Source organism: Suncus etruscus, chromosome 5 (assembly GCF_024139225.1).
Source record: "Suncus etruscus isolate mSunEtr1 chromosome 5, mSunEtr1.pri.cur, whole genome shotgun sequence".
NCBI lineage: Eukaryota > Metazoa > Chordata > Mammalia > Eulipotyphla > Soricidae > Suncus > Suncus etruscus.
The window spans coordinates 79,298,196-79,325,574 of NC_064852.1; the positions used below are offsets into that span (position 1 = coordinate 79,298,196).

The window sequence follows — 27,379 nt, forward strand, 5'->3', positions numbered from 1 at the left end:
TATATTTTTCTTGATTATCTATAATTAATTTTAAGTCACTGATTTAATTTAGATCAAAGAAAGCTAAGTACCATTTAATTCCATATGAGATTTAACTACAAAATCGTGGCATGACGTTATCAAAACATCATCAGAAGTTTACAAGAACTAATGATTAAGCTGATTAAAGTTAATTTTCTTGAGAGAGTGTGAAATTTACTCTTGAAAGATATTTCAGAGAAATTGGGAGAATTACTTTTTCTAGTATATAGAAAATTTACTGTCATTTGAATGAATTTTACTGCCAATTGAATAAATTTTAATTTTTTCAATAGAATTATAAAACCATATATTAAAATGTCTGACATTGAGAATACATGTTGCAAATAATTTATTATTATTAGAATAACATTGGTATGGCTTTTGACTTAAAGTAAGAATCTCATCTCTCAATGGCTATATGTGTATTTTTTAGAATACTAAAAATATTATTTTGTAACATTAGGAAAGAAGTAATTTACTCATGCATATTTTATTTTTTAAGTTAATATTTGCAAATATTGATAGCAGGATCATATAAGTAAATATTGCAAAGCATTCATTCTAAAATATTTAAAAGTATTATGAATGTTGGTAACATTTAAAAGTAAATGTGCATATATTTTAAGACCTATATTTGAGAACACTAATTTGTCTATAAGATCACAGTACTCTTGTTACTTTGTAGTAACAAATAGTCATATTTGTCATATTATCATTATCAAGAATACAATTAGAAATATCATATGAAGAAAACAACTGAAGAAAAATTTCAAACAATCATTTATACCCCCTTTTCACTGGCAGTATTTATAATGGGAATGAATTTATGGACTAAAATTTTACTTTAATGAAACTTTCAATTTTTGATTTAGGAATTATGTTTCTGAAAATGAACTTCTGGGTGACCAAGAATATGAAAAAAATGTGAAAACCCCTTTCTTTCACTAAAAAAAAATCCTCATTTTTTTCTGTTACATATGAGTAACATACCTATAATCATTATGTTGTTACTTTATAATGTAATTTATATTTACAGCATATGATTAAGTCACAATCATTATCTAGTCAATAATATCTACAATACTTTTTTTTGGTGTTTCTTTTGAGGGAGCCACACTCAGTGATGCTCAGGGGTTACTCCTGGCTATGCACTCAGAAATTGCTCCTGGCTTGGAGGACCATATGTATCGCTGGGAGATCAAACCACAGTTCGTCCTAGGTTAGTGCAGGCAAGGCAGATGCCTTACCTCTTGCGCCACCACTTCAGTCCCAAGATCTACAATATTAAAGAGCAATATTAATTACAGATGCCAGAATGTCAGGTGAAAAAGCTACATTTGGGATTTGAAGAATATAATGTATTTTTCTAAAGAATTCTAAAAATATAGATATTGAAATTGATACAAAATTACTAAAAGAAACAGTACTTTTGTGGGATTTGACCTGTTATAATTTTGGACACAATTCAAATAACCCTTAGATAGTTAAGAACCTATTAAATTTCTTTAAAATATAAGAAAGATAGCAAAATCATACTCCACCAGCCCATCCAGCTCTGCTTTCTTCTACATGCTCCTGAGTCTAAAAGACAAAAATCATATTAAACATAAGGCCAGGAAGAAGTTTTATTCTAAATCTAGACATTTTATTTTTTTATATACTTATTTTTATTTCTTTTTTTGGGAGGGGGTTTGGGCCACATCCGATGATGGTCAGGGGTTACTCCTGACTATGCGCTTAGAAATCGCACCTGGCTTGAGGGACCATATGGGATGCTGGGGGATCAAACCATGGTCTGTCCTAGGCTAGCGCGTTCAAGACAGATGCCCTACCACTTGTGCCACCTCACTAACCCATTATTTTATTTCTTTTTTAAAATAAATTATTTAATTAAATTGTTCTGAGATACACGTTACAAGTTGTTCATGACTGTTTCAATAATATGTACAACACCTTACACCAGTGCATATTTCTCACCACCATTGTCCTCAATTTACCTCCTGCCTTCTCTCTTGCCCTCTCCTCTGCCTGCCCTTATGACAGTCCTTTTTTTCCTTTATTTTCTCTCTTCGTTTTGTTTATTTTATATATAGTTATCCTTTCTCTGTACTCCCCAGCTATTTATGGCAAGGTTCCTACCATTAACTATTCTTTCTGGACCTCATCTGTATTGTCTTGGGTATTATTACCATGCTCTTTTTTTTTTATTCCACAAATTAGTGTTATAATTCTATGTCTATTTAACTCTGTCTCTCTCTGATTTATTTCTCTCAGCACAATACCCTACATATCCATTTATGTATAAGCAAATTTTATTACTTTTTTTTAATACCTTTATAGTATAACATTGTGTACTTTTTGTACCATAGTAGATCCATTTCTCTTTCTCTCTAGGACTACATTTTTCCCTCTTTTTTCTCCTTTCTGTGTGGTTGTTGCCACTTGCAGGAGGTGCTTGCACACTGGGCCGCAGCACCCAAGAGGGTGTGGATATAAGGTAGATTCGGGAGTAAGTCATGACTTCACGTATGCAATGAATGCTTTACAACTGTGTCACAACCCCAAGCACTACTATTCCCAGTCTCCCATTTGTTAAACTACAATTTTCAGTCCATTTTCCAGTAAGATATCGTCTTGTGGAAAATTTTAACCAGTGTGGCATATGTGTAGAATATATTCATACTACTTCTGGCAAAACCTCTAGCATAATGTAGGAAAGCCTCTTACACATGATCTTCCAATTCTTTTTTTATTTTCTTAGCTTCTTATTTTTCTTTTGATTATTATTTTTCTTAGCTGTGTATTAGTATTCTAATTAAAACAACTTTGTACTAACTGAAAATAATTACTGTACAATGATAACAAAGAGACCATCAACCTGGGTTCCTTAATGCCTATGTAGAACAGAGTATATCCTGTCATCACATTTTCCCCCATTTACCTATATGATTATGTCCATTTTTCTACTACATTAACTCACTGAATTTGGGAGGTTATTATATATATAACAATTACATAATTTTCTAATACATTAATTTAGAAAATATTAAGAATTATTGGGATTATAAGAAAAGCTGGAAAGAAAAAGAATACCATTGAAGAAAAGGACAGCTATGAGTGAATGACCTGTTCTTAAGAGAAAAAAAAATACATTTTTAAAGAAGTTTATAATTTTTCTATAGCAATGTTTAATATTTTTGAGAAAATGAATTAAGAAAAATGTTAAAAGTTAGTAAAATCTTTTCTTATATTAGTCTTATGATAAAATTAATGTTAATCCCCTTTTCAAAAATGGACATATTATATAAAATTTTTCCTCTTTGGAGCCAGAGAGATAAGTATAGTGGGTAGAGTTCTTGCTTTGCATGGTTGACCTAGGTTCAATCCCTGGTGTCCCATATAGTCCCATAAGCACCGCCAGTAATGATTTCTGAGTGCAGAGCCAGGCATATCTCCTGAACATCTCTGGATGTGATCCCCAAATTAAAGCCAAACAAGCAAACAAACAAAAAGATTTTCCCAAGCAACAAATTTCTCAGTAAATCTCAGTACGGTTATATTACAAGTAGCTAGTGCCAGTTTCCTTTATCTTTTTGTTCTTTGCTATTAGCACTTCTAAAGTGAATGAAAAGTTGCCACTTAACTTTAAATGTTTGTTTTCAAAACCCTCTCTTTTACTCTCTTCTCTCTCAAAATACAAAAACATATTAGTTATGATATGTGAGTCACAAGAGTATGGTTCTTGGAAAATTAAGCACTGTGGTTCTTAAATCTTAAAATGTGTTTTGTGTATTTATCAGATTATTTTGAAACAGGATGTTTTTGAAATCTTAAGGTTATTCAAACCTGGTAATCTAAATTTAATCATAGTTTTTGGCCATAAAACTAAAGTTTATATTCCAGGGAATTGCACATGTCATTGAATGAGCATCTTATATGTTCTGTCAGTTTGGAATAAAGTTGTCTCAGATTTTGATAAATTAGAATTTTAGATTCCAAAGCAATCACAGTTTTTACATGTCTAGTTTTAAAAGCTAAAAATCATATATAAATGACCAATATTACAGTTTTAAGCTGATGAAATTAAAGTGATTCCTAAAACACAAATTCAATAAAAATATTAAAGATAAATTCATCCAAAAATGACTAATCAAACCAATGTTTCCTAATTAACTAACACAACCAAGATTATTTTATCTGATTTTCTTTTGCTGAGCATACTGCTTTAAAGCCAAAATATTTCTGCTTTGTATATCAAATTATAAATAGATAAAAAATAAGCTCCTAGCATATTCCATCAAAATTAGTTAAGCATCTTACATACACACTAGTGATTTAAAAAATATTTTTAGCCTAAGTTATGTTGACTATTATAGCCCTGATATATTTCCAAACAGATTCATCTGACTTTTTCCTTGCAAAACATAATGTCCTGATTTCTAGATGGAATTTACTTTAATTGCTTTGTATTTCTTTCTTTATAAAAATTGTTTATTCTATATTTGGTTTAATGAAACATTTCTTTGTAATTAGAAGTCTCATCAAATGTACCCATCAAATTTCCCATTTAAAATAAACATTTTGTATTCCTTAGATTTTTTTTTTTTTATGAGTACTTATGAGCAGTCCTATTTCAAAGCTTTTAGATTGGTGAAGTTGCTTCCTGGCTCATTAATTCAACAGATTATGTTTAGATTTAAGCAATAGAAAAAACAATTAAAAGTCAAAAATAAATCAGTGCCTAATTTTCTTTTCATTTTCTCCTTATAATTAGCATAAAATGAAAAACTCCCCTAAGATAAGAGAATAACAAGATAATTTGATCTCATATTTAATGTCATAATTTAAAAAGAAGAGTAGTTAGGATTAGATATATGACTCATATGACTGGGTTCTGCATGAAAGAGTTCCACAAAATATACTGGGCACCACATGGTCCCCTGAGAATCATGAGGAGTATCCCCTCACAGCCTCCCCAAAACTAACATCAACAATAGAATGAAAATATTTGGTTTTCTTTGAAAATTTTAACCAGCTCCATTTTAATTTCTACTCTGTTTATATCTTATACCTTCTTATCTTTGTTTTTTACTCTCTTGCCATATGCAGGGATGGTGAACAGTATTTTGACTCTCACTCAAAATGGCAAAATGCAATATGTGTTTAATATATTATTGTTAAAAATTATATGGTTTTGTGTGAGTGTTTGTCTGTTTTGGGCAAGTCACTGCATAGTGTGGCTCTCTGACTCTCACAGTTTAAAATTTTGGCTCTTTGTGTTGAACTTGTTCGCCACCCCTGCAGATAGCCTTGTAATGACAATAAAATGGATTTCTATTTTAATCAAGAACTAGATACCCAATCTTCTTAAATTTTTCTCTATTCAATTTCAATGTTCAAGTTATTCTACAATAATCATTTTATTTATTTAATAAAATAATAGACATAGTTTTTTTCTTTGCAAAGTAATTAGGAGTTGAATGTAGTAACTCTGACTTTATAATATAAAATGTTATCTTCAGTCTCCATGTTTGTACATCTTGTCTTTAGAAATATATACTTTTGGGGCCTGAGATATAGCATGGAGGTAAGGTATTTGCCTTTCATGCAGAAGGTCAGTGGTTTGAATCCCGGCATCCATATGGTTCCCTGAGCCTGCCAGGAGGGATTTCTGAGCGTAGAGCCAGCAGTAACCCTTGAGCACTGCTGGGTGTGACCCAAAGAAAAACAAAAACAAACAAACAAAAAGAAATATACACTTTGGTCATAATAGTACCTACCTTTGGACAATTCCAAATGTGCCAGTCCTCCCTAAAATCACATATTGACAAGACAGAAACATTCTGTATTCTTTTTAGCCACTGCAAACATATTCGGTCATCAGTAACCCATGTGAGCCAACTGAAATAATAATCACTGCAAAAAAATTAAAAGAGGTAGTCACAGGCATAAATCAGCATCTTAAAATATATTAATTTTTACTTTTTTGTTTTTTGTGCCAACCTGGTGTGCTCAGGGTTTACTTCATGTTTTAATGTTTAATAATATCTTTATTTAAACACCTTGATTGCAAATATGATTGTGCTTGGGTTTCAATCTTGTAAAAAACACCCCCCCCTTCACCAGTGCAACTTTCCCATCACCAATGTCCCTCCACCCCACCCACCCACATCTGTTCTCCAGACAGGCTTTCTATTTCCCTCATGCATTCACATTGTTATGATAATTTTCAGTGTAGTTATTTCTCTAACAGCACTCACTACTCTTTGTGGTGAGTTTCATGTCCTGAGCTGGAACTTCCAGCCCTCATCTCTTTTGTCTCTGAGAGTTATTGCAAAAATGTCTTTTATTTTTCTTAAAACCATAGATGACTGAGACTATTCTGCATCTATCTTTCTCCCTCTGACTTATTTCTTTCAGCATAATAGATTCCCTGTACATCCATGTAAAGGAAAATTTCATGACTTCATCTCTCCTGATGGCTGCATAATATTCCATTGTGTATATGTACCACAATTTCTTTAGCCATTCATCTGTTGAAGGGCATCTTGGCTGTTTCCAGAGTCTGGCTATATTGTAAATAGCGCTGCAATAAATATAGATGTGAGGAAGGGATTTTTGTATTTTATTTTTGTGTTCCTAGTTTATATCCCTAGAAATGGAATAGCTAGATTGTATGGGAGCTCTATTTCCAGTTTTTGGAGGAATCTCCATATTACTTTTCATAAAGGTTAGACTAGACAGCATTCCCACCAGCAGTGAATAAGAGTTCCTTTCACTCCACATCCCCACCAGCACTGCTTGTTCTCTTCTTTGTAATGTGCACCAATCTCTGTGGCGTGAGCTAGTAGCTCATAGTTGTTTTTATTTGCATCTTCCTGATGATTAATGATATGGAGCATTTTTTCATTTGTCTTTTGACTATTTGTATTTCTTCTTTGACAAATTGTTCATTTTTTCTCATTTTTTGATGGGATTAAACATTTTATTCTTGTAAAGTTCCATCAATGCCTTGTATATTTTGGATAGTAGCCCCTTATCTGGTGGGTATTGGGTGAATAGTTTCTCCCAGTCAGTGGGTGGCTCTTGTATCCTGGGCACTATTTCCTTGAGGTGTAGAAGCTTCTCAGCTTAATATATTACCATCTGTTTATCTCTGCTTCCACTTGTTTGGAGAGTGCTGTTTCCTCCTTAAAGATGCCTTTAGTCTTAATGTCATGGAGTGTTTTACCTGTGTGTTGTTCTATACCTTATAGTTTCAGGTCTGATTTCAAGGTCTTTAATCCATTTGATTTTACCTTAGTGCATGGTCTGATTCACTTTTGTTATGTGGCTAACCAGTTGTGCCAACACCACTTATTAAAGAGGCTTTCCTTGCTTCATTAGGATTTCTTGCTCCTTTATCAAAAATTAGGTGATTGTATGTCTGGGGAACATTCTCTGAGTACTCAAGTCTATTCAACTGATTTGAGGGTCTGTCTTTATTCCAATACCATGCTGTTTTAATACTATTGCTTTGTAATACAGTTTAAAATTGGGGAAAGTAATGTCTCCCATATTCCTTTTCCGAAGGATTGTTTTAGCTATTCGAGGGTGTTTATTGTTTCAAATGAATTTCAGAAGTGTTTGATCCACTTCTTTGAAGAATGTCATGGGACATTCTTTAGAGGGATCACATTAAATCTGTACAATGCTTTGGGGAGTATTGCCATTTTAATGATGTTAATTCTGTCAATCCATGAGCGGGATATGTGTCTCCATTTCTGCGTGTCCTCTCTATTTTTCTTGGAGTAGAGTTTTATAGTTTTCTTTGTATAGGTCCTTCATGTCTTTAGTCAAGTTGACTCCAAGATGTTTGAGTTTATGTGACACTAATGTGAATGGCGTTGTTTTTTTAATGTCCATTTTTTTCCTATTGTTATTGGTATATAAAAGGCCATTGATTGGGGCTGGAGAGATGGCATGGAGGTAGGGCATTTGCCTTTCATGCAGGAGGATGGTGGTTCGAATCCCGGCATCCCATATGGTTCCCCAAGCCTGCTAAGAGTGATTCCTGAGCATAGAGTCAGGAGTAACCCCTGAGCGCTGCTCGGTGTGACCCAAAAACCAAAATAAAATAAAATAAAATAAATATAAAAAGCCATTGATTCTTGTGTCTTAATTTTGTAGCCTGACATTGCTATATGCATCTACTTTTCTAGCAGCTTTTTGGTATAGTCTTTAGGGTTTTCTAAGTATAATATCATGGTTTACTTCTGGCTATGCCCTCAGATGTCACTCCTGGGGGATCCCGAGGAGTGAACTCAGGTCAGCTGTATACAGGCAAATGCTCTACTGTTGTGTTATCTTTCAGGCCCCCTTAAAATATATTCTTAATTCATTCTTTCAAAATGTTGTACTTTTATTATGACATATTTATTCCATAGATAAGAAAGGCAACATTTTAATTTATCTAAAGTGAAATTTTAATAGTGTTTTTTGACTCAAATATATGCTCCAGATACAGGAAAGAGAGAATATTAGCGAGGGTGAGAGGGAAACTGGAGGTACTGGTGGTGAAAAATGTGCACTGATAAAGGTTGTTGTACATTGTATAACTGTAACTCAATTATAAACAACTTTATCTGTGGGGAGAAAACCAAGCAACTGTATTATGAAAAACATCTTCTGATTTTTAAATAATATCTGTAAGAGAATTAATTCATCTAATTGAATTATTTTATACATGATTGTTCCTTGCTTTTTGGATTGTAACATCTTAATAGAGAATTTCAAGTATAATAGCACCTCCATATGCAATAATACAAAGGTTTACAAAGCATTAAGCTGGCTCTTTTGTATAAGTAAAATCAATTTCTCACTTTTAACTAGTTGAGAGAGACAAGTGATGCAAATCTTCAAATAAGTTTCTGTGGGAAAAGTTTTAACTGCAACTACCCATGATCATAATTCAAAATTTGTAAGGGGTTAATTATATATTAAAGGACAGGATTAAACGGTAAGTGTTAAGTGTTATGTAATATACACTTCTATTTATTTATAATAATGCATATGTGATAAATATATAATATTGTCATGCAATGTTGCTTCAATTAAATACATAAAACAGTACCATTTGTATTAGTCTAATAATCACAAATGATGAATAACTAAATTTTGCTTTGATATAGGGTCAAGAACTAGGCATAATGATCATTTGATTCTGAGCATGACTTTGTTTATAAAGTAACTCAATAAAATAATTCACTGTGTTTTGGAGATCTATATAAAATAAATCACAGAAATTAAGAATGTTCAGCCTCAGGAGCTGGAGTGGGAGTACAGCTGTAGGGTATTTGCCTTACACCCAGCTGACCCAGGACAAAGTGGGTTTGATCCCTGCATCCCATATGGTCCTTGAGCCAGGAGTGATTGCTGAGAGCAGAGCAAGGTGTAACCCCTGAGCACTGATAGATGAGGCCCCCAAAAAACAAAACAAAACAAAAAAGACAAAGAATTTTCAGCCTCAAAGTCTAGTTTTTTCTTTTCTTTTATTTTTTTTTTTTTGTGGTTTTGGGTCACACCCAGCAGTGCTCAGGGGCTACTCCTGGATCCATGCTCAGAAATTGCTCCTGGCAGGCACGAGGGACCATATGGGACGCTGGGATTCGAACCGATGACCTCTTGCATGAAAGGCAAACGCCTTACCTCCATGCTATCTCTCCAGCCCCTAGTTTTTTCTTTTATTATATACCCAACTCATACTTATTTATCTTTTGTTTCTATATAAAAAAGATATAATAATATTAACAATTTCAAAGATTACTTAAAGATTGGCCAAGTAAACTAAGCACTATAAGTGCTTAATATTTATGCTACAAAATTATTAGCCATTGTACTATTTAATTATTAATGCTTATAATGTCCAATATATCTCTTAACCTTATATATTAAACTTTATCTCTCCATGTGCTTCTCTTGGAAAAATAAAAATTCTTTTTTTTTTTTTTTTTGGTTTTTGGGTTACACCCAGCGGTGCTCAGGGGTTACTCCTGGCTGTCTGCTCAGAAATAGCTCCTGGCAGGCACGGGGGACCATATGGGACACCGGGATTTGAACCAACCACCTTTGGTCCTGGATCGGCTGCTTGCAAGGCAAATGCCGCTGTGCTATCTCTCCGGGCCTGAAAAATAACACTTCTTAAAAAGATTTAAAAATAGTATGTTAAGTCATTTTTTGTGAACTTGAGTGGGGAAATAATTTGAAATAATTCAAAAATGCAAATCCAGTCTTTATTATCTGAGCACATATTCACTATGCAAAGCCCAGGCAAGCTCTCCAATGAGGTTCTTTTTCTATCAAAAATATATTGTTTGGGGCCTGAGTGGTGGCACAAGTGGTAGGGTGTTTGTCTTGCACGTGTTTACCTAGGACAGACCGTGGTTCAATTGCCTGGACTACCATATGGTCTCAAGCCAGGCGTGATTTCTGAGTGTATAGTCAGGAGTAACTCCTGAGTGTCACCGGATGTGGCCCAAAGTTCCCATCCATGAAACAAGCAGAAAAGTGAAGCTAGGGCTGGAGCGAGTAGGGCGTTTGCCTGGCAAGCGGCTGATCCAGGATGGATCTCGGTTCAATCCCTGGCTTTCATATGGTCCCCCAAGCCAGGAGCGATTTCTGAGCACATAGCCAGGAGCAACCCCTGAGCGACAGTGGGTGTGGCCCAAAAACCAAAAGAAAAAAAATGTGAAAATAAAGGCATCTAGGTTTGGGGCAAAGATTAAAAGACACCAGCTAGTGCTTGGAAATATTCCCCTCCATCTACTTCAACCTAAAAACAACAAAACAAAACAAAACAAAAACACAAGAAACTGAAGGGGGCCAAAGAATTCTCTCTAGTTGAGATTAATCAGACAATATCTATAGAAGTTATTACTCTAGGGGAAAAAGGGTGTTTTATGTTCCATGATGTCTACATTTAAATTCCAAGTAATCTACAAGCAGCTAATTGAGAGTAGATTGCATTCTAGTGGAAATTGCTAATATTTATCGAGGATTAATTATTGTGTCTTTATCAGGCACACTCAATATGATGCATGAATAAATCCTGGCTGATAACAAGGTAGTATATCCTGGAAAAGAAGCTAGACTAAGCGCTCACATGCACTTTACAATCTCTGCTACAGTCTGAGGATATGTCACCTTAGATTAGTTACTGTGGTGATCAATGTGTAAAAATGGTAAATATTTTAAAAGAAATTTTAAAATGTTATTCCCAATTTTTACTTTGTAAGCTTTTAGTTTTGCATAAATGTGAATTATTTTTTGAGTGCACATTACAAACCACTGAAAAGAAGCATAAATTTTGATTAAGAAATGACAGTGTTAAAATTCAGTTGAATAGTAGGAAGCATCTTAGATTTATATACCTTGAAGCTATCATTGCTGGAACTGGCACTTCTCTGGGACCTACATGCTCAGGGTAAGTGGTATCAATAATAAATATCCGCACAACAGGGTTCTTAGCCCCAGCCTGGCAAGAAAATAGAGTTACATAAATTCATAAAATTCTAAATATCACCAACATTTTAAGATACCTGAGAATTTAGGTGTATTTAGGATGAGCTAATAAGCTAAGTATATGACTTTTAAAAATATTCTTATCATAATATGATCAAAACTTCACTTCATTTTTTAAATGAAAAATTATGTCAGCTAGAGTAAAAATATAAATTTTAAATTATTAATGAAGAAGTTCTGATTCACAGAAAAGTATTTTGGATATAAAATGCTGTTAATTTGTATGATTTTACTTTTCTTTTGCTACTTTTATTTAGGGGGGACACACCTGGTGACATTCAGGGGTTACTCCTGGCTGTGCTTTCATAAATCACTCCTGGTTTTGGGGGACCAAATAGGACACCGAGGATTGAAACCAGGTCCTTCCTGGGTCAGCTATATACAAAGCAAACACCATACCACTGAGCTATCGCTCCTGCCCCTGCCTTTTTTTTTTCTATTGTTTATATTTAGGTCACACTCTGGTAGCACTCTGGAGTTACTCCAGCATCTAAACTTTGGGATGTCTCCAGAGGTACTTAGGGAATCATGGAGTTCTGGAGATTGAACACTGAACTCCTGCATACAAACTTTCACTCTAGACTTAGAGCCTTCTCCCTGACCCTAAGTGTCTTCTTCTCTGACTTATTGACTTGGGAAGATGGGAGTAAAAACTAATAAAGGTAGTTATATATGAAAAATGATTTTTCTTTTATAATTTGATGTAGAGCTATGACAATCTCCGGTTTACAATATTACTACTACTTCCCCCCCCAAAGACTATGGAAATCTTATTTTAAAATAAAATATTCACAAGATTTATACTTGTATTGCTTTGTGATTCCTGTACTATTAGAGGACCTAAAATTACATGACAAATTTTTTTTCCATTTAGCCAATATCTTAGACTTTCTCTTATTTACAACATAGTCATGATTGCAATATTTAAATACACAATTTAGTAATCAGTCTTAATAACTACATAATCTTTGGATTTATCTCAAGGATTGTCCAGGCTTCCTCTGATCTCCCTCTATCTAGCTTTGACTGAGACTCACTGGTCAGATAAAGTTAGATATTCCTAAAACATCAATATTAAATGTCTCCATCTCTTCTTCCTGCCTTAAAAACATCAACCCATATATGAATTCTACATCTTGGGTCCAAAGTATCACATCTCTTATCTTAAAACACCTGCAGCTTTCAGACTGTAATTACAGATCATTTAGGCATCTACAACATTACCACTCATAGTAATTTTTTTTGCTTGTCATTGGGTTATATATGGTAAACTCAGGGCTTATTTCTTACTCTGCTCAGAGATCACTCTCGGTGAGTCTTGAGAGATTTTATGTGGTTCCTGGAATCAGACCAGGTTGGCCATATGCAAGGTCTACCTACTATTTTTTCTCTCTAGCCTCAACATTTCTTTCTCATTGCCCTTCCTCAAATGTCTGCTATCATAAAAGATTCACAATTTACAACAAGCTAGACACAGAGGGGACCACTTATACTAGTAGTCTGGGGGTTAAGGGAGGAGGATATGGGATGCATGCTGGGAAGTGGGGTGGGGGGAGGACAACTTGGGTGGTGGGAATTCCCCTGATTCAATGTCAATATGTACCTAAAATATTACTCTGAAAGATATGTAATCCACTTTGGTCAAAATAAAAATTATTATTAAAAAAGATTAATTTTTATTTCTCTCATTGTGATCACAAAGGCTTGCTTACAAATCCACTCCTATTTATGAACATCTATTTCATCCTTTTACATAGAGACTGCATTGAATCAATTCAAAGTAGAGTTTCTCTTGTCCAGTAAACAGTATAAATTTAAAGACAGAGGATTGCATTCTAAAATAACTTCCATTTTTGTGCAAAAACAGATAGGGAATAGAAAAGGGAAAAACTTTGTGTTGATGTCCTTATTTTTTATTTTTAATATAAATTACATTAGGATACAATTCTTCTCTGTAACTTATTCATTCTCTGACTATACATGCATGACTCCTTTCTTCAGACTAGATTAAATGTACATCTGCAAAAACAAGAATGTTTCTGCAAGAAAATTTGCACTTCTACTATATCTAATTCCTTCAAAGAGGATATTAACCTAACAAAACTAATCTACCTTATATATCCAAGAAAGATCAAACCTGCTACCACCTGACAGAAACTCCATGTTCAACATTTGTATTTCCCAATCTAGTTTGCATTTATATGAGAAATGAAGAGGGAACTGCAAATAAAAACTTGCCCTGAATTTGGAGCATAAATATGAAAAAATGAAAACTAAGTTAAGCATGTTTTTCTTCTATGATTTAGACCATATGTTTTTCAGAGATTCTGCAATGGATTTTGCAAAGCTACTTCATCCAGCCCAACCAGATGTCCAAAGCAACAGATGTCCACATAAATAATAGAGCACAGTACAATGTTTGCTTTACAATGCACAAGAATAAAAAATTTTCCAAACTTGTTGATCCCACCTCTATTCATGGTATTGATTGCTCATTCTGATACATAAATGGCCTCATCTGATAATAGTGTTCAACATACCTTTGGGTATGGAATATTAATTGTTCTAGGATATTGTCCATCACCATAATAAGAATAGGCAATAACTGGTATCTCTGTATCATTGAACTCTGCATATGCTAAAAATTTTCCATTAGGAGACCACCAGAGTGCATATTTTGTAGCAAGCATTTCCTCTGAAATATAAGTATTTGCATATTAATTACAATTACATCCTATTATTAAAATCATTATAAATACTTCGAAGTACATTGTCAATACAACTTATTTATTGAAATAATTGATTTAGTGTGAACTGGACTTATGCCATCTTTTATTATATTTAAGTAGTCTAGGTTTAGAGGAATAGTTTAACCTTATATTCCATAACAAACAAAAATCAGTCTTCTTGTGAATTGACATTAATAAAAATTTATTTTAATAAACAATACATGTCTAATAATTTTCTCTTCAGGAATACTCTTAGTTTTTATAGTCTCTCAAGTTAATCAAAATAAAGAGAACTGGGGTGGGCGGTGGAGCTAGAGGTAAGGTGCCTGCCTTGCCTCTGCTAGCCTTGGATGGACCGTGGTTCGATCCCCCAGCATCCCATATGTTTCCCCAAGCCAGGAGCAACTTCTGAGTGCATAGTCAGGAGTAACCCCTGAGCGTTACTGGGTGTGGCCCAAAAACCAAAAAAAAAAAAATTAAAAAATAAAGAGAACTGTAATTATAATGCAGAATGCACAAACATTTCTATTTTTGTTTCCAAAGAATTAAAAAATAGATAAACAAAGACAGGGTTAATTTAATTATATTATTTAAAAATAAAGGTAAGAACAAAAGAACTTTTAAAATCCAGTTATTTCGTGGATTCTACATTATCTGCAAGGATGACCAAATTTATGTGAGTATCAAAACTATGAATATTTTACTGCACAATATTCTAGACAATTTTTCAACTTTAGAAAAATATTAAATTTTTCAAGAAAAGCAAATCTTAGAAAAGTGCACTAACATGATATCTAAAATTAATATTTTCTTAAAATATAAATTATTACTATCACTTTATAATACTCTAGACAATAAATGCTGCTAGTTTTCTGATTACCAGATATTTTTCTTTTAGGACATTTATGTTCAGTTTAAAAACTATTAACTTCAGAAATATTATCATTCACTTATATTGTATCATTTACTTAAATCCCTTAAATAATGCAATTATTTTTAATTAAACCATAAGCAGAAGGAGTTAAAATTAAAAAAAATTACCTTCATAAACCCAGTCTGGAATTCCATTAAATATCTTATTTTCTCTTCCATTATATGTTATTTGAAAAGGTGGGTTTTCTGGTCTTTGTTTCAAATAGATATTGTTTTGATAAACATATGCCTGGGTGGGTGGTAAGTTAATAAGAATAAATTCCAAACTGTGTGATGATATATGCATATACACACATATAAACACATTTGTAAATACTCATACACATATATATTATTGTGTTAATTTTAAGCCAACGATCTTCAAAATAGTGGTGCACAGGTGGAAAAGAACTCACAAACAAAATATATCAATATAATATGTAAAAACACATATTCATATATCATAATTTATTATATTTAAAGTCTTTATTATATAAAGACAAAAGTTTACCATAGATTACTTGTTTGACAACTCAAATAAATATGTATATTTACAGAAAGTCAAATAGATCTCTGAATATTAATAGCTAGCCAGATCTAATCTTTATTTAGAGTCCTTAAATATGAACTTGGACAAAATTTCATGTTGTCTGAAGCTAGTCTGGGAAACTTGTGAAAACCATATTTTTCCTGAGCTTTCTGGCACAAAGTATTCTGGCTGAGTATATGGATAAAGTTTTTGACTGAGATATTTAAAGAAGTCTATCCATGAACTTGAGATTTTTGCGGAATTCTCAGATGGGTTTCAATTTATCAAAACTCTTCCCATTTTTAACAACTAAAATAGTCATGAATGTATATTTTTTCTTACATGCAAAGAAATTTAACAAAGGCCAAAATCAAATGGCTCCTCTTTTATTTAAATGATCAAACACTTCTATAATTGAAGCACTTACTAATTTACTACCAACAGGCGACCAGCATAAATACTGGATTTGATGAGGAAGCTTATTTCTTCTCACAAACTCTCTAGAAAGGGGGAAAAAATAAAGAAAACACACATTATAGTACATTGCTCCTTCCAAATAAAAACGAGCAAATAATAAACAAATAAAAACACTAAAACAAAGCCTCATCCTCTCTGCTTCTTCAAACCCAATGGAAAGCAAATGGGTACAGGCCCTGAAGACCTGGAGTGGAAGTTGCAATTCTACTAGTTATTTAAAAGTCATTTAACTTCCCTACGTTTCAGTTTTTTTACCCTTTGAGTGAAGTGAATAGATTAAAGACTTGTAGACTGAGAGTACGAATATCTCTAGAAACTAATAAAATCTGCTCAGTTTACAGAGTTTAATGCTTGCAATTAGAGAAATGATATGACTCTTTAAGGTCATGCTGCTAATTCTTGGCAGACACCTAATTGAACTCTAGTCTTCGAACCCTCAGAATTGTTTAAAATTTGTATACACTAAGCTGACTGAGATGGTCTCTGAGTTGTCTTCCAGCTCTAAAATTCTATAATTGTACGAAAGTTTAATATGAACTCTTCCACATTCTCATTCACAACCCCCATCTCTGTGAATGCATATGCATTTCAAATTTTTGAAAATAAGATGCCATTTGACAATCTCTCCAGGGATCTGACTTGAAATCAGAAAAGGAAAGGAACATCTGATCTCAAGCAAAACTGAAAAACAGATCGTATACTGGGCAGTCTGCCTTAAGCTTGTGAAGTCCTCATCCGTGTAGAAATTTCAAATATCCTATTGGTCCAAAATCTCACTTTGATGTTGAGAGTCACTCTGCAAATACTTAATTGACTGACGTGCATTGTAGAGTTTTTGCAGTTTTGCTGCAAGAATGTGCTCAGATTTTAAGTGTTAAACACTCATGGGATGCTAAACTTAAGTTTTGACTATATTCATTTTGAAGATTACATTTGTTTCAAGACTGCTTTCGAGAAGAAGAAAAACAAGACCTGTTTCCAAGGTATAATTTGAGGAGCCTAAAGAAAGAATCCTAGATCTTACCTTCCAAAAAATTTACTACAATCTGGACCTAACATTTATATATTTATATATGTTAATATATTTATAAAATATGTATATATTTTCTATTTTAAAAAGTTTAGTTACCTGTTACACACACTTTCGTTCAACTATATTTTTTCTTTTTTATTTTTTTCATTTAACTATTAGATCAAGTAGCACATGGCCTGAAACAGTAAGAGACCCTGTACTAAAATTGGTGGACAAAGAGAGTTTATCATGAAGAAAGGAGATCCTTGGTGCTATAGTGATAAACTGGACTACCACAGTTTTACACATTGGCCATTTTCTATGTTTTTGAAATAATTACTGGTATCAGGGAAAAAGTAGAAGTGGCCCTTTATGAAGGCAATTATTTCATCAGTATTTCTTTCCTAACTTGAAACCTAAATATATTCCTTTTTAAATGTTTTTTTTTTTTGCTTTTTGTACCACACCCTGTGACACTCAGAGGTTACACCTGGCTCTAGCTCAGAAATGGCCCCTGGCTTGGGGGCCCACATAAGACACTGGGGGATGGAACCAAGCTCTGTCCTAGATCGGCGTGTACAAGGCAAATGCTCCACCACTGTGCTATTGCTCCAGAACCCAAAACTATATTCATTTTTACTATGTAAGAGTTTGGTATGATCTTCAGAAGTTTATAGATTTGGAAGTATTTAGTTTTAGTAGTATTTAGTCTTATATTGAATTTCAACAAATTTGTCACTTCTGACTTCTTAAATTATGCTCAATTTTTCTGAACTCCCATAGAAAATTGGACGGCAAATTAAGAAACCTTGCAGAAAAACTAATAATTTCATTAAGTTTGCTTCATAAGAGCTTAATATTTAGGAATATTTTATGCCATAAATTTTTTGTAAAGCATGAATAAAAATAGTTTGCAATGTCATTTAAATGTGGTGAATCTGAAAACAGGTAGGTAGGATATAAAAAGAATGCAAAAGATGAAAAGAAAAAGAATTAATGGAAACTTTTAGAAACTAAACTGAAAGGGTAAATTTTCCATTACACTAGTGTTAAGATTTCTTATGAACAGGATTTGGCATACTAAATTAATTTGTATCCCTTCTTCATATATGCATTTTACAATTCCAGGCATAATTCTTTAATTTGGCGATAATGTGAACCACAGAGAAGAAAGAGATTTGGAGTTTTATAGATGGATTTAGAGTTTTCTTTGGGGGGGGAGGGGAGGTTTGGTGGGCTATACCTGGTGATGCTTAGGAGTTAATTCTGGCTCTACACTCACTAGGAATCACTCTTGGCAGGCTTGGGGGGAACATATGGGATGCAAGGGATCGAGCCCAGTCAGCTGTGTGCAAGATAAGCACCTGACCCATTATTTTAATGCTCCAGTCCTGGATTTAGATTCTGCTTTATAAAGAATTTCCAATTTCTTAATTTAGACAGTAAGAGGAGATCAGAATTTTTCTTTTCTGAACATCTAAAAGGTGATAGATAATTTTATTTTCAAATTTCTGTGTTCTTGTTAGACAAAAGGTGAAATAGACCATAAGATTTTTAATACCTTTTCAAGCCATATAATTATTTTTCCTTTTATATAACAGCAAAGAGGATATCACATTAAGATGAGTAAGTAAACCAATTCATTGTCCATTCTTAGTCAGAGTGATTTTTTTTAACGTGCAAATCTGATCATGTCATTTCCACTTAAAACCCTTCAGTGAATTCCTATTGTCGTCAGAATGGAATCTTAACTCTTGTTAATGGTTTCCTTATAATTATCCATGCGTCCTGGCCTCAACTCATTCCCAAACTCATACTACCTCCCACTAGTTAGCCAGATCTTCTCCAATTTCAAATCAACTAACCTACTTTGAGTTTCTCAGATACTTCAATCTCTCTTTCCCTTGTCACTTTATATATTATTCTTCCTGGTAGGAATTTATTACTCGGTTCTACTTATTCATTTGTTTATTTTTATTTTTTTTACTATCACCAATATCAAACGTTTCCCTCCCTGATGCCCTCTTCCCTCCCACCACCTACCCTTTTTCACCTGCTTTTAGGGCAGGCATTTTACCTCTCTCTCTTTTCTCTCTCTTTTCTCTTTCTCTCTCTCTCTTTCTCTCTCTTTGTGTCTCTGTACTTTTTCTTCTTTTTAATAAACATAGAATAATCTCACTTATCTGTGGGATATAAAAAAATAAAAGACTGTGGGAATGATATCCAGAAACAATAGAGATGAGGATTAGGAAGACCAATCCATGGTAGGAAGCTTGCCACATATATCTGAGAGTGCAATTCGAATAGAAAAAGGTTTACTATGAAATGAACATGCATGGCACCACTTCATTAACAGTAGTGCAAACCACTTTGTTTTTGCTTAATTAAAAAAATTAATTTCAGGGCCCTATTAGATTCTAAAGATATGCAGATTTCATATATATAAAGTGAATTTAGGTAATTTTATAACCTATGTATGGCCTCCCAAACACATTAAATTATCACTAGATTAGTTATATCTAACACAATGAAAATGATATGTAAATGGTTGTTGTATTGTATTGCTTAGTAAATAACGATGAAACAAAAGTCCATACATGAACAATATTTTCAGTACAGGTTCAACCACTGCAGTTCTACCATTTTCAAATCATAGTTGATTAAATTTGTATTTGTGGAACCCAGATCTGTATCTGACTATATGTATTCAAGAAATATAAACAAATGACTGTGATATTTACCCATTTTGAAGGTCATAGATGTGATATGTTGCTGTATAAGAGTATCTCCAAAGCTGTGAGAAAGGAGGTAAAGACCAATTAAAATTCTTCAGAAATGTATTAATAATGTATAATCATGAAACATTGAAGAATTAGACATAAAAGAGGAATATTTTCAGAGGCATTAAAAAGATATATCTCAATTCCCATGTCTTAATTTAGAGTTTTTCTGTGGACTTTTGTGCTGCTTGTCCAAGTTCCAGAACTAATCTCAGCAGTGATGCAACCCTCACTCCATAAAAAGCATATCCAAAAACATAAAAAAAGAATTATAAAAAGATTCTTTTTTAACATACTCTATCCTAAGAATTTTTCTTTATGCTTTACCTTAATTGAAATAAAACCACTATGACTTTCATGGCCAAAAGGTTAGATTACACCTGAGAAATTAATAATGCCTTTTAAAATTGGATGAAGAAAACTTGAAAGAAATGCTTGAATATTTTAGAATAGTTTCTTTTGAACAGTTGAAACTACAAAAAAAAAAATAAGATCTATCTTCTTGGAAAAAGCTGTTTATTTGCTTGGGTTTTTTTTTGTTATTAAACGTAAATAAGTTGTGGTTAATAATGAAAGTATTATTTTAGATTTTAGTTCCTAAAAAGTGCTTCAGTCTCTTGCTAACTGGGAGCTGGAAGGATAGCACAAGGTAAGGTGTTTTCCTTGCACATGGCTGACCCCAGATGGACTCAGGTTTGATTCCAGACATCCCAAATGGTACCCCGAGCCTGCCAGATGCAATTTCTAAGTGCAGAGCCAGGAGTAATTCCTGAGCACCACCAGGTATGGCCCAAAACCAATATCAAGTTTGTTTGTTTGTTTTTGTGTTTGTTTGTTTATTCAGCATAAGCTGCACAAATGGTGCTTAGGAGGCTAGGGAGTCCCTCCCAAAGAACCTTGGCTAGCTGAGCTGGTGATTTTTTACTTGTACTAGGGGTGGGGGTGTCTCTCCAGGCTGCATCTGGAAATGCTTGGAAAACCACGAAATATTGGGTGCTGAACCTGAACAAGCTGAGCTTCATGCCCCTTAACTACTGTATTAATTTTCCAGCTCCTTATAAATATCTTTTTAATCTTAAACTACTACTATGTATTATTTTACTTAAGCAAAATATGTATGTTACTTCCTGATTTATCATATTAATTATTTTTAGAAATATAGATACAATTATTTTAAATCTAAATAATATTAGTGCCCATAAATGAAATTCCCTTTTAACAGAAAGCAGTTCCTACTACTTGAGAAAAACCAGGAAAAAAATCTGGATTATTATATATACTTCAGCTATAATTTTTGGATTCAGTTAGAATTTAAAGTAAATTATTAAAGTTTTTTACAGAAAATAAGACCCTTATTTTATATAGACAATACTATGCATTAGTAAAATAATCAGATAGATATAATAATATGTACATATTTATATATAATAAATACAAATTATATAGGTATACTAAATCCAAATTAAATAGCAAGTACCTTAGAGTAATCACTTTCCAGATATGCAAATTGTCGATCAGCTGATAAACCATAATTTGAAGCATTAACACTTTTCTGGAATTATGAATAAATCAGATAATACAGATAAGATTTCAAAATATCAATTAGAATGCAGTGAAAAATTTAAAAGTACAGCTAAAAATAATGAACATCATGTCATTAATATTCTTCTACATACATATACTGAAGTGTATTTTATTAAATATTTATGTATAGCTACTCTATGCAAATAAGAATAAATTCATAACATACTATAAGAGGAGAGTATTAGAAATAAAATATACTTCATGATTACAAGAAGTTTGTCATTTACATTTATAAATAAGCAACTAACATTTATAAATTAAAAGTTCTGTAAACTTATAAATATAACATAAAAGCATTAAAGAAAAAATCTATTAAATATATATGATACTTATTTGCTGAATGGAAAATTAAAGTTTTAATTTAAATTTGGCTTTAAAATATTACCAGCATGAAGTATATAAAAAAATTCTTAATGGGGCCAAAAGATAGTGCAGCAGGTAAGGCCCAGGTTTAAACTCCCATACTATGTAGGTCTTCAAGCACCAACGGAGTGCAGATCAAGGAGTAAGCCCTGAGTACAGCTGTTAGCAATTCCAAAATAAAAACAAAAAGACAATATGTAGCTTAACAACTTAAAGCAAATACCCAATCACAAATGAAAAAAAATTGAATAGACATTTCTTGAAATAGAAAAGACTCATGAAATGAAAGGCTTATTAACACTTAGTCTCAGAGAAATGCATGCTAAATCACATAAGGTATTACCTCAGAGAATGCCTTACATTAAAAGAATATAATCAGCTCCAATAATCTGAGGCAGACAGGCAGATCAGTAGTGAGGTCTTATTTGTGACTCAAAGTGGCATTTTCACACTTAAGTCAGTGTGACCCAAGAAGAGCACAGTTATTTTGCTTCTCTCCAAGGCCATGCATTTATTCCAGTCAGTGTGTCACACTAAAACCACCACACTACAAAGTATACAGTAGAAAAGCAATGAATGAAGATGGTAGTTCTTAAGATTCAACTAGATACAGACACTTATTTAGCCTCTCTGATAAGAACTTTATGAAGGAAATGTTGATGATGTTCAACAAACTCAAAGAAACCATGAACAACAGTCAATAGACTCAAAAAATATGAAAGTTGAAATGAAAAAATTTCAAACAGAATTAAAAAACTTAGTAGATGAAAAGAAAAACACATTGAGGGCCTCATCAGCAGATCTTACTCTGATCTGCTGAGTACAGAATCAGTGAGATGGAAGATGAATTGCATAGCTCTCCAGACAACAGTAGAAAATAAATGAACAGAAGATGAAAAATTCCTCAAAATAAATGAACAAACAAAAATAGAACTTTGGGGTAAATTCAAGAAAAACAACATAAGAATCATTGGGACCCTCAGAGAGCCAAAAATTATATCCCTATGAAAAGCAACAAAGACAACATTGCTGAGAAATTACCAGAACAGAACATAACAATGTATATACTCATCACTTGGATGCCTAAGGAATACTGGCTAAAAGAGACCCAGAGAGAAACACCCCCAGCTACATCCTAATCACAATGATGAAAATCATAGAGAGAATACTAAAAGCAACTAGATCAAAAAATAAAATTATATCAAAGAAGCATCATTAAGATTTATAGCAGTATGATCACAAGCAACACTTTAGGTCTCAAGGCAGTGGTGGAATATAGAGAAACACTCAATAAAATGAATGCCTGACCAAGAACACTTCAACAAACCAGACTCTCATTCAAGTTTAAAAGAACAATACACAGCATTATGGATAAACACAGCTCAGAAATTTTACAGACTCAAAACCAACTGTAAAAGAAATGAAGGGGCTTATTTAAGGCAAAACAAACCTCAAAAACACACCAAATTTCTACAAAAAGATGGCATAAAGTTCCATGACAATATCTCTTTCAATACACTAAAATACACTAAAATTTCGAAATACACTAAATAAGAGACATAAAGAAGCAAAATGGATTAGAAAATTCAATGCCACATTCTGCTGCCTGAAAGAAACATATTGGAATACTCAGAGCAAACAGACTCAAAGTCAAAGATTGGAAAAACTTCATGCAAACAATTCCTGTAAAAATATTGGGGTGGCCATGTTAATACCAGACAACATAGAATTTAGGTTCAAAAAAGTTATAAGGCAAATTAGGAGTCATTTCTTAATGATCAAGGTATATGATAATAATAATTGGGACTTGGGTGATGGGAATGTTGCACTGGTGATGGGTGGTGTTCCTTTTATGACTGAAACCCAAACACAATCATGTATGTAATCAAGGTGTTTAAATAAAAAAAAATTAAAAAAAAAAAGACAGAAGCTCAATTGAGCTGCTCTTTTTTCTAATAAAAAATAAGTTCTGTCCCTATGGAAAAAAAATAATAATAATAATGAAAATATCACATTCCTAAACATATATATCCCTAACGAGGGGCCAATAAAGTACATAAAACAATAGCTAATAGATGTGGAGAAAAACATATATAGCAACTCAATAGTAATTGAGTTCTGTCACCACTTGATAGATCAATTAGGCTAACTCAACATGAATATACTGGCTTTGAAGAGAGAAATAGAAGAGAGGGGGTTCATATATATATATATATATATATATATGTGTGTGTGTGTGTGTGTGTGTATATATATATTATATACATATACATTCTTCTCTAATGCACATGAGACATTCTCTAAGATAGACAACATGCTGGGCCACACAAAGCTTACCTCCATAAAATTAAGAAAGTAAAAACTGTATCAACTATCTTTTCAGTCTATGATGCACTAAAAATAGAAGTGAATTACAAACAGGAACAAAAAGAAATAACTTGAACACCGGGAAATTGAACCACTCACTACTAAACACTAGTGGCTTAGAGAGGAAATCAAAATATTTTTGAAGACAAATGAGAACGAAGACATAAATTATCACAATTTACAACACACAGCAAACAGTAGTAAGGGGAAAAATTATAACCTTGTAAGTGTTCAGCAGGAAGAAAGTGCCTACAAAAAAAAACTTCAGAATTTGAAAGTAACAAAAGAAATGAACCAAAATCAGACAAGACAAAAAAAATTAATAAAAGTTAGAGAAAAAATTTATAAAGTGAAAATGATCCAAAAATGACCCAAAACATAAAAGAAATCAATAGTTTATCTTTAAAAAAATAAACAAGATCAACAAGCTAATAGCAAAATTCACCGGAATAGACATAGATTTTCCTAATAAGCCAAATCAGAAATAAAAATGGAGATGTCACAACAGACACTACAAAAATTCAAGTAATAATCAGAGATTACTTTGAGTATATGTATGCTCCTAAATGAGAAAATCTAGAAGAAATTGACAAATTTTTGGAATTTCCCAAAATTTGAACCAAAATAATGTGGAATACCTAAATAGACCTATACTACTGAAGAAATTAAAATGGTGATCAAAATACTTCCTCAAAACTAAAGTCCACGCCCAGATGGGTACATGAGTGAATTCTTTCAAATATAAACAACTTACTGCCAATGCTTTTTAGGCTCTTCCAGGAAATTAAAGAAATAAAACACTCCCAAACAGTTTTTATGAATCCAATATCACCCTAAGACAAAAATCAGAGACACCACTAAAAAAGAGAAGTATAGACCAATATTCTTAATGAAAATGTTTCAAAGGTCCTCAATAAATTACTAGCAAATATAATTCAAGAATTTATCAATAATTTCATAAGCCATGACCAAGTAGGATGCATCCCAGAAACACATGGTTTAACATATGTTATAAACATAACAAGTATATACCAATAAAGAAAAGAGAAAAATCATATGATTAGATCAATAAGTGCAGAGAACACATTTGATAAGATCTAGCACTCATTCATGAGAAAAACACTCAACAATTTGGGAACAAAAGAAACTTTCCTCAATATAGTTAATGCCACTTACCACAAGCCCACAGAAAGCATTATACTTAAGGGAAAAACTAAAAGCCTTTACTCTTAAGATCTGACACCATATAAGATTGCCCATTGTCACCATTTCTTTATTTTTTTTTCTTTTTTTTTTTTTTGGTTTTTGGGCCACACCAGGTTGTGCTCAGGGGTTATTCCTGGCTCTGCGCTCATATATCATTCCTGGTTTGGGGACCATATTGGGAAGCTGGGAGATCTAATGAGGTCCGTCCTAGGTCAGTCATATGCAAGGCAAATGGCCTACTGCTGTGCCACTGCTTTGGCTCCGAGCATTCTCACCATTTCTATTCAATATGGTACTAGAAACACTTTACATAGCATTGGGGGGGGGGGGAGATACCAAGGCATCCAGATAGGAAAGAAAGAAATCACATTCTCACTGTTTGTAAATGACATGATACTATATTTAGTAAATCCTAGAAACTCTAAAATACAACTGTAGAAATAATAGAAGGTATAATAAAGTGGCAGCCTAAAAATTTAATACATAAAAACCTATGGCTTTTCTATATACAAATAATGAAAAAGATAAAAAATTTTCATTCTGGGGCCGGGAAGGTGGCGCTAGAGGTAAGGTGTCTGCCTTACAAGTGCTAGCCAAGGAACGGACCACGGTTCGATCCCCCGGCGTCCCATATGGTCCCCCCAAGCCAGGGGCGATTTCTGAGCACATAGCCAGGAGTAACCCCTGAGCATCAAACGGGTGTGGCCCAAAAACCAAAAAAAAAAAAAAAATTTTCATTCAGAATTGTGCCTCAGAATTAATTGAAGAGGTGAAAAGCCTCTACAAAGAAAACTACAAAACACTGATTCAAAAAATAAAAGAAGATACATGGAAATGGAAACACACAACCTGCTCATATATTGGAAGAATTAGTATTATTAAAATAATAGTACTTTCAAGAGCATTTCACTGATGCAATGCAATTTTATAAGAATACCTATTACATTTTTCAAAGAAATAGATAAAAAATATGAAATTCATGTAGAATAAACCCCTATGAATATAAAAAGTAATCATTGGCGGGGCCAGAACGATAGTGCAGCAGTAGAGCATTTGCCTTGCACGCGGTTGATCCAGGATAGACCTCGGTTCCATCACCAGTGTCCCAGATGGTTCCCCGAGTCAGGAGCAATTATTGAGCGCATAACCAGGAGTAACCCCTGAGGGTCACCCGGTGTGGATCAAAAGCCAAAATCAAAAAAAAAAAAAAAAGTCATTGAGAATCACCTTGCCCAGAATCAAACTGTACTACAAAGTGATGGTAATTAAAATGGTATTGGTATTGGAATAAAAACAGACTCTCAGATCAATGGAATAGATTCAGTATCATGATATAGTCCTACACGTTTATAATCAATCAACACTTGATAAAGGGACAAGAAATACAGAGTGGATCAAGGAAAGTCTCATCAACAAGTGGTGTTGGAAATCTGGTCAATTACATACAAAATGTGAATTCAGACTTTTCTTTAACGCCATGCACAAGTCAAATATAAATGAAAAAGACAGGGGCCAAAGAGATAGCACAGCGGTAGTGCGTTTTTCCTGTAAGCCCTGACCCAGGACCAATGGTGATTCGAATCCGGGCATCCCATATGGTCCCCCGTGCTTGTCAGGAGTGATTTCTGAGCAGAGAGCCAGGAGTAACCCCTTAGCATTACCGGGTGTGGCCCAAAAACAAAACAAAACAAAAAAAATGAAGAAGACAAATAAAAAAGATCTTGATATCAGACCAGAAACTATAAAATACACAAAGAAAAATGTAAGCAAAATCCTACATGACATTTATGCATCTTCAGAGATGTGAATCACTGACAAAGCAAGTGGAAGCAATGATAAG

At 33.2% G+C, this 27,379-nt stretch overlaps 1 protein-coding gene across 1 annotated transcript in view; it reads right to left on the reverse strand.

Annotated features, from left to right (window-relative positions):
* Positions 1-27,379, reverse strand: part of FAP (fibroblast activation protein alpha) — a 93,939-nt gene that overhangs the window by 46,380 nt on the left and 20,180 nt on the right. The window contains exons 5-12 of the mRNA XM_049772866.1: positions 21,497-21,571; positions 19,981-20,033; positions 16,178-16,250; positions 15,351-15,471; positions 14,121-14,275; positions 11,430-11,533; positions 5,802-5,937; positions 1,558-1,602 (exon numbers count right to left, since the gene is read on the reverse strand). Of these exons, the coding sequence (XP_049628823.1) occupies positions 1,558-1,602; positions 5,802-5,937; positions 11,430-11,533; positions 14,121-14,275; positions 15,351-15,471; positions 16,178-16,250; positions 19,981-20,033; positions 21,497-21,571 (762 nt within the window). The remainder of the gene's footprint in view (positions 1-1,557; positions 1,603-5,801; positions 5,938-11,429; positions 11,534-14,120; positions 14,276-15,350; positions 15,472-16,177; positions 16,251-19,980; positions 20,034-21,496; positions 21,572-27,379) is intronic.